A 13,588-nucleotide genomic window follows, 5' to 3' on the forward strand; every position below is an offset into this window, starting at 1 on the left:
AAGTGCTGAGGTTGTCTTTTTCTCCTTCACAGGGCTCTGCTTTGTGTGTGTGTATGTGTATGTGTGTGTGTGTGTGTGTGTGTGTGTGTGTGTGTGTGTGTGTGTGTGTGTGTGTGTGTGTGTGTGTGTGTGTGTGTGTGTGTGTGTGTGTGTGTGTGTGTGTGATTGAGAGTGAGTGAGCGAGCGCGAGAGGGGACATTTCCGTTTCTACTTCCTAACCCACAGTAACATTAGCCGGTGGCTGTCGCCCTGATTTATGCCAAGGCCACTCTTTTTTTTCCTTCTTTGTGAAGTCTAGTTTTAAAGAGGAGGCAGGAGATCCCTCTCCTCTACTCTGCTGAGCTGAGACGCTCAGAGCCAGACCCTGTGTGTTTCACAGCCCCCCGAAACCATTCCAATTATCCCAGGTCACTAATAATGCTGTGGTGGTGGAGTGTGTGTGTGTCCTCCACTGTGGCCTTAAGGCAACCAGCACCAAATCAAACTGAAGGTAAGACTCTGAACCTTGCCTGACTGCAGCCGGAGAGTGCGGCTGGCTGTTTGAGAGAGAGGGGGAGAAAGGGAGGAGAGAGAGGGGGAGAAAGGGAGGAGAGAGAGGGATGAGGGGCAGAGAGAGAGTGGAACGACAGTTGGGAGAAGGAGAACTCTCAAGCCAAGAGGAATTTTATTTTTTGCCCTCTCCCTCCCTCCCCCTTGCTCCCCCCCACCCCCACTCTTTGCTCATCAAAGCCTGACAGCTGACTTCTGCCTCCACACATCACAGAGAGGTCTCTCCACTACAGTCAACGCTTCGTACCACACTAGTTCACCAGCTACCGACACAAACACACCATCTTTGGCCTCCAAACCATTTTTAGTTGGGGCAGTTGAAAAAAAGACATTCAAACAGCCAAGCTGAATCCCCCCCAAAAACGAAATGCAAAACGTAGAGCTACAGATTTACTGACTCGCACGAAAAAACTGGGGAAATTCAAGTGTGCTCTCACAGAGCTATCCGGTTACCGGGTGGAAACAAAAGAGCACGTTCATAAGAGTTAGACTGAGATGACTCCGTCAGTTACAACGCTGGGGAGTTTTTATGAAAGTTTGTGACTCATGGCCCAGGCTGTTCATCAGATTGAAAAGGCCACCTTTGTTAGTAGTCGTCTCCCTCCCTTTGTGACAAATGCGCAGTGGCTGAAAAGTAGATAGCCTTAAGGACATGTGTGTTTCCCGATCAGATAAACATCTCCCTGTGAATCAGACTGGCTGAGTCAGACAATGAGACTAACAGAGAGAGAGAGAGAGAGAGAGAGAGAGAGAGAATGAGTTGAGCGACAGAGTGAAAAGTTATGTTTATTTATTTATTTTTATTTTACCTTTATTTAACCAGGCAAGTCAGTTAAGAACAAATTCTTATTTTCAATGACGGCCTAGGAACAGTGGGTTAACTGCCTGTTCAGGGGCAGAACGACAGATTTGTACCTTGTCAGCTCGGGGGTTTGAACTTGCAACCTTCCGGTTACTAGTCCAACGCTCTAACCACTAGGCTACCCTGCCGCCCCATGTGTCAGAACAAAAGTGTCAGAGAGAGAGGAACAGAGAGAGAGAGAGAACGTGTCAAAGAAAGAGGAAGTGCGAGAGAAATTTAGTGTCAGAGAGAGAGCGAGAGGGAGGGAGGAAATACACATTTCACAAAATCAAACTAATAGCTGGATTCCCAGAGAGCTATTTAACTGCGGGGTAAGAGAACCAGCTGTTTGCTGGGTCTGGTGTCTGACCCACTGGGGATAACAAACAATCCACTCCAAGAAATGAAACACTGTTGAACTGCTGCACTCATTGGTGTGACCTTTTCAGCCAGACATTTACATCTGTACAGAAGAGTTGTATTGATCCTTACCCTACTCTCCTTTAAAAGGGGATTCTGATTCATCATGCCCTGCAAATGAATGTGCAAACAATATCAACAGAAATAAACAAGAACATCCAGTGTGTCCTTTCAAAGTGAATAGATAGATGCACTACAAGACCATTACAAAACCATTACAAAACCATTACAAAACCATTACAAAACCATTACAAAACCATTACGAAACCATTACAAAACCATTACAAAACCATTACAAAACCATTACAAAACCATTACAAAACCATTACAAAACCATTGCAATCGAGGCGAGGGTGGATATAAAAAAGAAATAGACAAGTAAGTTCATTTAAAGACGTTCGCTGCCTGAAGTCTGCATTGCCAAACGCTAACCTCAATCCAGGCTCTTTGGGATCTACATAAATTGAGGAGTCGTGGCAGTCCTCTCTGGTATTATGCATATGAGTTTAAGGTTGTCACAATGAATCAGCCGTGGTGTCCATCCTGCCTCGGATAGACCCAGCTAATTATTGGATCACGGATAAAGTCTCTCCGTCTTTGAAAAGAGGCAGAGGCGAAGTGCGGCCGACGAATAAGAGAAAAGCGGTCCAATTTAGGTACGGCGGGGGGAGCCACCGGTCAAGAATCAATCAAGCAGAAAACCTTTGTCTGGTTCAGGGTTTGATTTCGTTGTAAGTTCTGCCCTACAGAGAGCGAGAGAGAGAGAGAGAGAGAGAGAGAGAGAGAGAGAAAAGAGAGAGAGAAAGACATGAAAGAGAGAGAAGAGAGAGAGAGAGAGAGATAAAAGAAAGAGAGAGAAAGACATAAAAGAGAGAGAAGAGAGAGAGAGAAAAGAGAGAAAAGAGAGAAAAGAGAGAAAGACAAAAGAGAGAGAAGAGAGAAAGGGGATGCCATAAAAATGCAGACAGCAGGAAGTTATAAGATTAACCTCAGAGAGAGAGAGAGAGAGATAGAGAGAGAGAGAGAGAGAGAGAGAGAGAGAGAGTGAGAGAGAGAGAGAGAGAGAGAGAGAGAGAGAGCGAGAGAGAGAGAGATACCTAATGGTAGAAATGAGGGCATTCATTTATTTCACACCGTTTAAAGCCTGGTGACACTTTGGTTCAAAAGCTCTACATGTTTGTGTCTGTTACTGGCGCTGGTCACAACTTACCCAACATGCACACACAATGACAAACTGACACTTTTCACAAAGAACAACCCCACAACATTTGACTGATTACGTAGTGCTTTATGTGTTATAGTGCTCGTACACAACAGGACCCTCCACACCACACCAAACCGCCAACAAATCTCTACCAAACGATGTGATTTGACAGTATTCTAGTGGAGCGTGGTGTTTCATAGCTTTCCTGAGCCCAGATGTAGTCTGGAAGGTCTAGTCTCCATTCAGTGTCGGGTAGAACAGAAAACCTGCAGACCATCTGGGTCTAGGCTGCATGCCTCCCAAATGGCACCCTATTCCATATAGTGCACTAGGCCCATAGGGGTATGGTAGTGCACTATGTAGGGAATAGGGTTCCATTTGGGACGGAACCTCCCACTCCTCCAGGAATATCTGCTGCTATGAAGAGGCCAGACTAGAAAAAGGTCTGTTCTGTAACATCTTGCGATAATGCAGAGCACTTTGTCCATATTCGTGTTGGAGTTACATCTAATAAGGACATCAGTTTGGATTTAAGACAGGACTCAGCAACAACAGTTTCTCAGCCATGCACTGCCAACGTTCACACAGAGGATTCAGATGGTCATCTCACTAGCCAGACAAAAGACTGTCAATGGAGTGGCCAGGTCAATATACACCCAGAACACACACACACACACACACACACACACACACACACACACACACACACACACACACACACACACACACACACACACACACACACACACACACACACACACACACACACACACACACACACACACACACACACACACACACACACGAGGTTGGTGGCACCTTAATTGGGGAGGATGGGCTCATGGTAATGGCTGGAGCAGAATAAGCAGAATGGTATCATACACATGGTTTGACGCCATTCCATTGGCTCCGTTCCAGACCTTATTATGAGCCGTCCTCCCCTCAACAGCCTCCACTGAGTGACACAATGACCATGGTGAGTTGAGGGTGGACCCTGTAGGATTAGTCTGTAAACAGTGTACAAGGCTTGACACATACTACCAGACCAGACGGGCATGACTGGAGGGGGGGAGGGGGGGTCTTACCATTTATGCTCAGATGTACGCCGTTTTCATTCTCTGGCCTGTACCTGCAGAAAATGGCATCTTTTAACATGTTTGTCTTTACATAAGGCATGTCCAGGTGAGGAAAAGAAAGCCAATTGGGCTAATGGAGCGTCTCACCACAAACGACAGCAGAAATTCAATCAATCTAATGTTTTTATAAAGCCTTTTTTACATCAGCAGATGTCACAACGTGCTGTACAGAAACCCAGCCTAAAACCCCAAACAGCAAGCAAATGCAGATGTAGGAGCAACTTGATAATAGATATGGAAATGGTAATATAGCACGCGGTCTACGTTATAGCTGGGCCGACAGTGATTAGATTTCTAAATATATATTTTCCCCCAATAGGTTCCTACACAACGGTGCAGTGTTTACATAGAGCTTTAAGCTAAGAGCACAGTGGCAGAGACATACAGCAGGTCAACCAATAGAGTGCAAAGCCCAGAGAGCAGTTAAGAAGCCAACCAGCATTTACAGACTAATCCCAAAGTAGGTGGAGTGGAGCGGGGGGTGAGAGAGAGGGGGGTGAGAGAGAGGGGGGTGGATGGATGGAGAAAGGAGAGAGGGAGGGAGTACAAAGGAGAGGTGCAGGTTGAGTGACACTGGTACCTGCATGGTGGTTCTGAAAGCCCACTCTAGTGAGGGCGGAGGGGTCGAATGGAGTTCTATGGGGGTCTGGAAAGGGAGGAGGAGGAGAGGGGTGGTTATGGGCGGATGGGGCTGAAACCTTTCATGCATATTCCAGGTGAAACTACCCACATGGTCAAAGTGGGGCCTCTTGATTGGTTATTTCTAGGGAAATGCAGCTATAACTTCCCCAATACTGTGCGACAAGCATGGCACAACACCTGGCTATGATTATCTCAGCATTACAGGGGTCTGTTTCACAGTGACAAGACCTTTTACTGCTTGTGGTGCATGTAGTGTTAAAATGACTTGGGCTAGTGTGAGAGACGAACACAAAAGAGACTGCATGGAGAGTTTGTACGGGACAAACTGAACACTCATCACCTCATAGAACAACAATCGAGAGGAAAAAGGGAGAATGGAAAAGAGAGGGAGGAAAAGAGAGGGAGAGAGAGGGAGGAAAAGAGGGAGAGAAAGAGAGGGAGAGAAAGAGTGGGAGAGAATTAGAGGGAAGAAAAGAGAGGGAGAGAGAGGGAGGAAAAGAGGGAGAAAAAGAGTGGGAGAGAATTAGAGGGAGAGAAAGAGAGGAAAAGAGAGGGAGAGAAAGAAAGGAAAAGAGAGGGAGAGAAAGAGAGGGAGGAAAATGGAGGGTGCGAGAGGGAGGAAAAGAGAGGGAGAGAGAGAGGGAGGAAAAGAGAGAGAAAGAGGGTTGAGAAAGGGAGGGAGAGAAAGAGAGGGAGAGAAAGAGAGGGAGGAAAAGAGAGAGGGAGAGAGAGAGAGAGGGAGGAAAAGAGAGAGAAAGAGGGTTGAGAAAGGGAGGGAGAGAAAGAGAGGGAGAGAAAGAGAGGGAGGAAAAGAGAGAGGGAGAGAAAGGGAGGGCAAGAGAGCGAGAGACAGAGGGAGAGAGAGAGGGAGAGACAGAGGGAGGAAAAGAGAGAAAAAGAGGGAGAGAAAGGCAGGGAGAGAAAGGGTTGGCACGAGAGGGAGGAAAAGAGAGGGAGAAAGAGAGGGAGAGAAAGATAGGAAGAGAAAGAGAGGGAGAAAGAGGGAGAGAGAGAAAGAGCGAAATTGGGAAAAGGAGAGGAAGAGATAGGAAAAGGGGGAGAGGTTGGTTACCTGCAGCCGGTTCCTGTATCTTCTCCCTCTTCCGCTTCTTCTTCTTTCCCTAGAAAATATCGAGGTGAACGCTTAAAGTGTGGCTCCAGCACTCACCCTCACTCCACCACGCTTAGTCCTGCTGCCGTTTGCCCTGTTCACTCATCCCCCGCCGGGCAGCCAACCAGCACTCCTCGCTCGCTGGGCCTGCAGCCAATCACCACGCTGGGATTGGTCAGAGGGGCTGACCATCTCTACTCCCTGCCTATGAGAGCTGGTTGTCTCCATCCTCTCCACACCTGACTTCAGTATAGTGTGCTCTCTAACAAACAGACATGTTTGGTAGGATCCATTCTAGAATGTTAGGTTTTGAACCCCACCCTTGCCTTCCAATCAGAGCAAGTAGCAAACTTGGCTGTCCTCTCCTCACCTGTATCAGTGTGTGCTCTCTAACAACCTATAATGAACAAAACGTCCATCACCATTCTTATATAAAGACTGAACGTGTAGCAGCAGCGTATGTAGTCTTTTTCAGTCTCCTAACACCAAACATCAATATGTAATTAAAACATAAACATGTGGCTATATATTACTTGGGAGAGCTGGTCCTCGACTGATTACCATGGAGAGCATCAGTCAACCCCCCTCCAGCGAGCGCTGATCACTGAGCTCCACTGTGAGTAAGTGTGTGTGGATTTATAGCTTATACCCAAATCCCCTAGGGAGGGGGACTATAGGTGGAGATAGCAGCATAACAGTCATTCTAGTCAAATATGAGCAGCACTTTGGTTTCCTGCTGCAAAGTCTACTAATCCACTTATTTATGATGAGCTAATCTGGGTTCCTCTCACACCGCTGTGGCAGACAGAGAGAGGAGAGAGGGGGGAGGGGGGGGGCAGGTGATGTGTACAGTAGTCTATGACAGTGTGTGTGTGTGTGTGTGTGTGTGTGTGTGTGTGTGTGTGTGTGTGTGTGTGTGTGTGTGTGTGTGTGTGTATGTGGTACAGTACTATGAAAGGCTTAGTTTATGTCGGAGGGGTGCTTGGTGTTAAGTGTCTATGAGACTCATAAGTTGTGTTCGAATACCCATTAAAACATACAGTATACTACATACTTAATGAGTATATACTACGTACTATATACTACTAGTTCATTTTAGTATACTGTAAATGAGCGGTATGCTTTCAGTTAAGCGTACTAGCGCTTCGCCTGTCTACCGGAAGTTGATGCTGTTGCTATGCAACCTCTTGCTAGCTTGTTAGCATAACAAATTACTAGCTAGACATCTTACAATGTGTGTTCGTAAATTCAATCTGGACTGCCATAGAGCGCTCTGTGCGTTCGTAAACTTAGAGCTTTGTCAGATTGTCCGTTCGTTAATTCAGAGCGTTCAGATCGCATACTGGACGCTCTGCCGGGGAGTAGGATTGATCTGAGCGTTCTGACCTCACAACGGCAGTCAAGCACCCAAGCTATCTGGCTAACCTGTTAGCTACTTCCAGACAAAAATGAGAGAACATCTCACTCTGACCATTTTACTCACCCTAGCAGAGCTGGTTAGACTGTTTTTATGTTATCCAGAGCGTTGGTGACTAACTGTGCTGCTGACAACAATTTAATTATGCTTTTTTGCCGACGATGTTTACTGACACCGGCCATATTCAACGGGTGTTGAGCGTTTGTAAATTCATCAGTTATTCTACACTCTGGCACACTCAGACAAGAGTGCTCTGAAATCGGAATAGATAGCCAGTCCATTGAGAACGCACACCGACTATACCACTTAGCTAAGCTAAGAATGCTGTGAATAATAAGTCAATAGAAGTTGGGTAGTTAATTAGATAGCATATAGTTAATATACTGGCAAGTTCAACAATGTATTAGTAGCCAACTAAGGTTAGGTAGCTAGCTAACATACCTGTCCATACTGCTGTAATGATATGCTATGTGGTTCGTAAGGACAGTGTAACTAACAAATTGTCAGCCAACATAACGTGTAAGGTAACTTATTTGAAAAGTCATTACTTTATTACATTGCTCAACATTTTCTTAACATTTGTCATAATTAGTTAAAGCAACGAATATGTATCCGCTCTCGTCTGACTTCTGCTGCATATTTACCGCTATTTTCTTCAAACCTGAAAATGTTGTGAAGCCACGCCTATTTTCTGAATCGTTTCATTATGGGTCCTAAAAGCACAGAAATAGTGTCCACTGCTTTCATATTCTGGCAAATTTAGTACGACATCCGGGAACTTTTGGCATACTAACCTCCATACTATGTCCATACTACATACTCAATTTACGTCACAATAGTACGGTTAGGATAAGTATTCGAACGCAGGTATACGGTAGTAGAGGCCATCACACACCAGGAGGTCATCCACTGCTTCCTGGCTTATTGCTTTAGCCTATCAGATCAGTCCTTTCAGATCTGTCAACACCAATGGGGTAAGGGCTAGAGACTAAAGTCTGTACTGCATTGTATTGTCCTGCCCTATGCTGTCCTGTCCTCTACTCCCTGTCCTGCAGTGTTTCCCCCAGCGTGGTGTGGTGGCGGCGGGGCGGCGGAGGCAGAAGGTGAGAGGTGCTGAGCGGGGCTGTCCAGAGAGAAGGCAGATGAACACTACAAAGAGCCCCTGTGGTGGTGGAGTGAAAGTGAGTGCTGGAGCCACACTTTTTAACAACGGCAGGCGCTAGCATACAGTCACATACACACACACACGGAACAGTCTCACACACACATATATGGAACAGACACACACACCTAGATGAACATGACATATTACTAACATGACAGGTGCCCTGACACACACACACACACACATCTTGGTGCTGTGCCATCTGAAATCACACAGTAATCTACTCGTCACTAAGTGTCTACGCTCTTGGTAGGGGCATCAACTCTGTTTACATATCCAAGGCTTCCATGTTGATACGGAACATCAAAGACTGGCAGCACCATCCACAGGCCACTATTCTCAGTGTCGCATAATACTGAGTCTGATACTAGAATCCTTTATGGTGGTAATAATAGCATGGAAGTAGAGTGCTATGAATTACACATTAGGCTGTAGCATAGCAGCTAAAAATGGACACCATTATCATGGAAAAGGCTAATGTTTATTAGAATGTTGTAGCTAGCATTGTCTTTAGAAATCTAACACAGAATACTAGCTACTGTTCTGAAATTCGTAAACAACATATAGCCTACATCAAAACTGAACAGGCCTGGGTTCAAAGAGCATTTTAAATCTTTTAAATACTTTAGCGGTGCTTGATCAACCTTGCCTGGATAAATATGACCAATGGAATAGCCCCAAAAGTGCAAACCCTGCTCATCTGGCACTCCAGGCAGACTCAAACACTCAAAAGTAATTGAAAGATTTCAAATACTATTTGAACCCCGGTCAGAAAAATTCAATCCCAGTTGACAAAAATCCCACACACAAACACACCTCTCCGCTGCCAATCCGTTTCTATATGATACTTACATAATTATCTCTGGCGGACCAGCCTGGGTAGAGCTGCATGTGGAGCTGCCGTTCCTTGCGGGCTAATTCGTAATACTTAGCTTGCTCTTCTCTGGATAAAGCATGCCACTGATTCAGTACGAGAGAGAAAAAAGAAAAAACAGCACACAGTCAATTACTGGTCTGCACTTTCAAGTTCCCTCCAAAGATCCCTCCAAAGACACGGGTGCTAGTGTTTTGCTACAGAAAAAAAATCCTTTACAAAAATGTACAAACGCTTGGTGAAAAAAAATAAGGAATCATTTCTGTTTTTAAAGCGGGCGAACATGATGAAGAGATTAGCATATGGGCAAGAGAGAGAAAGAGAGAGAGAGAGAGAGAAAAATACTTTGATTTCATATCAAAACACTGGTTCCAATTTAGCGGCGCTTTTGCTTCAGACTATGTCAGCGGGCAATTACCAAACACAGGCCGCAAACAGAGCTCTGCTGTGGCTGGCTGGCCCAAACACCAGGGCTTTCTGTTAAGGCTTTAAACACGTTCTATCGGTCTCTTTCTCATTCACTTTCTTTCTTCTACTCCCAGTCTCAAAAGGAACACATTTTGTCATTTCCAAACCACACTATTATTATCTACGGTAAGTTTAAAGAAAAAACCCATTTGGTGGAATGTCCGCTAGTCAGTCAGGTAGAAAGGGGATCTGTCTGATGAGGGGAAGTAACAGGTTAGGACAAGGAGATGGTCATCGGGATTAGTCCCTTGAAGGACCATGATGTGGAAGAGTTGAAGGAACATCTCAAACATAGAAAGAGAATCCAGAGAAAGGTCTTGGAACCTCTAACCAGTCCACCCATTATGACATCATTTGTTTTTGTATTTATTAGGGATCCTCATTAGCTGTTGCCAAGGCAGCAGCTTCTCTTCCTGGGGTCCAAACACACTAAGGCACTTACGTTACATACGAAACAAAAGAGAAACCAGTACATCATATAACATTATTACACTCTCCATGATTTGCATGGGGAGGTCCGTTCTATGGATTCTATTTTTATGATCTCGAAGCCCTCTAGCTGAACGAGAGATGCTGTCAGGTGGTTATGGTTAACACAGGAACACAAACGGTGTCTTATGGCCATTTCCCTGGCACACATCATCACATTGTCACGGTTTCAGTGATTACAGAACAGGGGGTGGTTAACCGTTCTCCACCCCAGTCAGGGTGCTCTATCCTGGGTTCTCGCATACGTACCCTCCGTCCCAGGATCTGGTTGATGGCGGCGCTCTCCTTGAGCGTGCACTCTGCCACCACGTTGGCCCTCATCTCCTTCATGTACAGCATGAAGGCATTCAGCGGCTTCTTGATGTGGGGTCTCTTGGGCTCCTGCTCCTTCCTCTGATCCTGGTGCTGAGGCTTCCTGGCAAAACAATTGGCGAGAAAAGAACAAGGGAGCGAGGTAAAGAAGAAGAAGGGCATGGCGGCGGTGCTAAAACAAAGAGAGGGGGGCGGAGGAGGGAGGGTTGCGACGGTGAAACTGGGCGCCTCCGGAGTGTGAGAACAAACAGCAAGGGGTCTGTTTCACCTCAGCCAATTGGGAGCGAGGGTGTGTGCGTGCGAGGCGTTTCCGCCACGCCAGGAATCTTTAATCATGTACAGTCATACAGTCTTGGAGCTTTCAAGCGGAGAGAGAGATTATTTCACCAGTAATGGCAACTAAACCTTCCCCCCCAGCACACACACTGCCAATCGCTTAGTAGCTCTAGAGTCACAGGGCCTTGATGTGTGTCTGTGTGTGGTGTGTGTGTCTCTGTCTCTGTGTGTCTCTCCGTTTCTGTGTGCGTGTGTCTCTGTCTCTGTGTGTCTCTGTTACTGTGTGTGTGTGTGTCTCTGTCTCTGTGTGTCTCTGTTACTGTGTGTGTGTGTGTGTGTGTGTGTGTGTGTGTGTGTGTGTGTGTGTGTGTGTGTGTGTGTGTGTGTGTGTGTGTGTGTGTGTGTGTGTGTGTGTGTGTCTCTCTCTGTTGGTATTCATGTTGTGATGCCAGGGGCCAAATGAAGCGTGGTGGTCCCTTATCAGCTCTGTGAGTCCCTTGTTGCTTATCTCCTCACATCAAGGTGATAGGAGAGAAGGGAGGCTGGACTGCTGAGTTGTTGGGACATGTGGTTGAGTGGCCAAATACCTGGAAGTATCCTGAACTCAATGTGCTGCTAATACGATAAGGAGTAGAATAGTGAGGTGTGTTTTGGTAGGAATGTGTGTTTTCAGCATAACAGTAGAGAGGGGCGTATGAGGGTTTGTTTGAGCCACCCACACTCTACTCACGGCTGGCCCTGTGTGAAGTGGACCCAGACAGGGCCACTGTTTGGGGGACTCACATGTGCATCAGGTCGTTGTCGTGCTGGGGCTCGTGTTTGACCTGGGGGTTGACGATGGCCGGGTGGGGGATCCCTGTGGCGTGGGGGCCGGGGGGACCGGGGACCATGTGGTGGGAGAACCTGGAACAAGAACCCATGCAATAATTTTAGAACCTCGTCCTCTCTCTCTCCCCAACATACTCACACTAGGTGAAATAAGAGTTAAAAGATATTCAAAGAACACACAGGAGAGAGGTTTGAGAAAAACACAGTAGGGAAGCATCTGGGTCCAAAGCCTCTCCTGTCTATACCAGGACTGTCCTGGCATGTACCAACCAGAGAAGGGGGAGGGAGAAATGAGAAGGAAAGAGAGATATGGCAATAAAGAATCCAGGGGAGGGGGGGGAGAGAGAGAGAGAGAGAGAGTAGGAGAGAGAGAGAGAGAGAGAGAGAGTAGGAGAGAGAGAGAGAGAGAGAGAGTAGGAGAGAGAGAGAGAGAGAGTAGGAGAGAGAGAGAGAGAGAGAGAGAGAGAGAGAGAGAGAGAGAGAGAGAGGCCTCATACGAGAGCGACTAACATAGTGCAGCTCAGAGGGAGTCTGACACAGGGAGTCTTTTGAGCAGCTAAATAGACAGCTGAATATGCGGGAGCACGTATGGGGCTGTCTGTTGGACTGGTCTGTGGGACATGTGCTGGGCACAGGGAGAACCAGTGTGGTGAGGCCACAGCACTGATGAGACAGAGTCCAAGGTCTCTATTTCCCCTCTGTGTGCCTGTCTGTCTGTCTGTCTGGTCACCCTTCTCAATGGATCCACATGTACAGTACTGTATATAGTTGGTCTCAATCTTCCCTTGTTGGTTGGGTGGTTGTGTGTGTGGGTGTGTGTGTGTGTATGTGTGTGTGTGTGTGTGTGTGTGTATGTGTGTGTGCGTGTGTGTGTGTGTGTGTGTGTGTGTGTGTGTGTGTGTGTGTGTGTGTGTGTGTGTGTGTGTGTGTGTGTGTGTGTGTGTGTGTGTGTGTGTGTGTGTGTGTGTGTGTGTGTGTGCGGTTGTGTGTGTGTGTGTGTGTGTGTCATCCTAAACGTACCATCCCAGTGGGGGCGTGATCTGTCCCACTCCTCCAGGGGAGAGGGGGTAGAAGTTGGTCATGTCCGGCCCGGGGTGATGCCGCTGCATGCCTGTAGAGAGACAGGATGAGTGGTACTGTCCTGTATGAAAAGGAACAGAACATGCATTCAATGACCATGAAGATGACGCGTTGTCCCAACGTTGTTGAAATGTGCTGTATTAGACACCATATTGTAAGTGTTTGGAGACTTGCTTGTTATTGATACTGTACATTATTGTTAGAACATTTAATGACCGTGAATGAGGGGTAACCACCCAGTATTATTTGGGTGTGTGTGTACACTTCCATCTTTGAATGGTTTCTCCAGCATCTTTGAATAGTTTTATCCTGCATGTCACTGACATGACAAGGACATCTGTGCCATGCAGCGTTGGAATTCAGTATATGAATTGTACGTGTGTGTGCCAAGTGTGTATTATTATAATAGATACAGAAAAGTTCACATTTGCCCCATGTGGCCCTCCAGTCCCTCTAGTCCCTCTAGTCCCCCCATGTAGCCCTCTAGTCCCTCCAGTCCCTCCAGTCCCTCTAGTCCCTCTAGTCCCCCCATGTAGCCCTCTAGTCCCCCCATGTGGCCCTCCAGTCCCTCTAGTCCCTCTAGTCCCCCCATGTAGCCCTCTAGTCCCCCCATGTAGCCCTCCAGTCCCTCTAGTCCCCCCATGTGGCCCTTCAGTCCCTCTAGTCCCTCCATGTAGCCCTCCAGTCCCTCTAGTCCCCCCATGTAGCCCTCTAGTCCCTCCAGTCCCTCTAGTCCCCCCATGTAGCCCTCCAGTCTCTCTAGTCCCTCCATGTAG

At 46.9% G+C, this 13,588-nt stretch overlaps 1 protein-coding gene across 15 annotated transcripts in view; it reads right to left on the reverse strand.

Annotated features, from left to right (window-relative positions):
• Window positions 1–13,588, reverse strand: part of LOC110534562 (lymphoid enhancer-binding factor 1) — a 57,518-nt gene that overhangs the window by 5,989 nt on the left and 37,941 nt on the right. For 2 of the 15 annotated variants that reach the window (XM_036954062.1, XM_036954077.1), the window contains exons 5-11: window positions 12,753–12,873; window positions 11,688–11,807; window positions 10,566–10,740; window positions 9,338–9,445; window positions 5,865–5,913; window positions 4,731–4,796; window positions 4,100–4,143 (exon numbers count right to left, since the gene is read on the reverse strand). In XM_036954062.1, coding sequence (XP_036809957.1) covers window positions 4,109–4,143; window positions 4,731–4,796; window positions 5,865–5,913; window positions 9,338–9,445; window positions 10,566–10,740; window positions 11,688–11,807; window positions 12,753–12,873 — 674 coding nt within the window. In that variant the 3' untranslated portion in view covers window positions 4,100–4,108. The remainder of the gene's footprint in view (window positions 1–4,099; window positions 4,144–4,730; window positions 4,797–5,864; window positions 5,914–9,337; window positions 9,446–10,565; window positions 10,741–11,687; window positions 11,808–12,752; window positions 12,874–13,588) is intronic. The other 13 variants (XM_036954071.1, XM_036954069.1, XM_036954064.1 and 10 more) reach the window with 13 other exon arrangements.

This window comes from Oncorhynchus mykiss, chromosome 19 (genome assembly GCF_013265735.2).
Source record: "Oncorhynchus mykiss isolate Arlee chromosome 19, USDA_OmykA_1.1, whole genome shotgun sequence".
NCBI classification, from domain to species: Eukaryota; Metazoa; Chordata; class Actinopteri; order Salmoniformes; family Salmonidae; genus Oncorhynchus; species Oncorhynchus mykiss.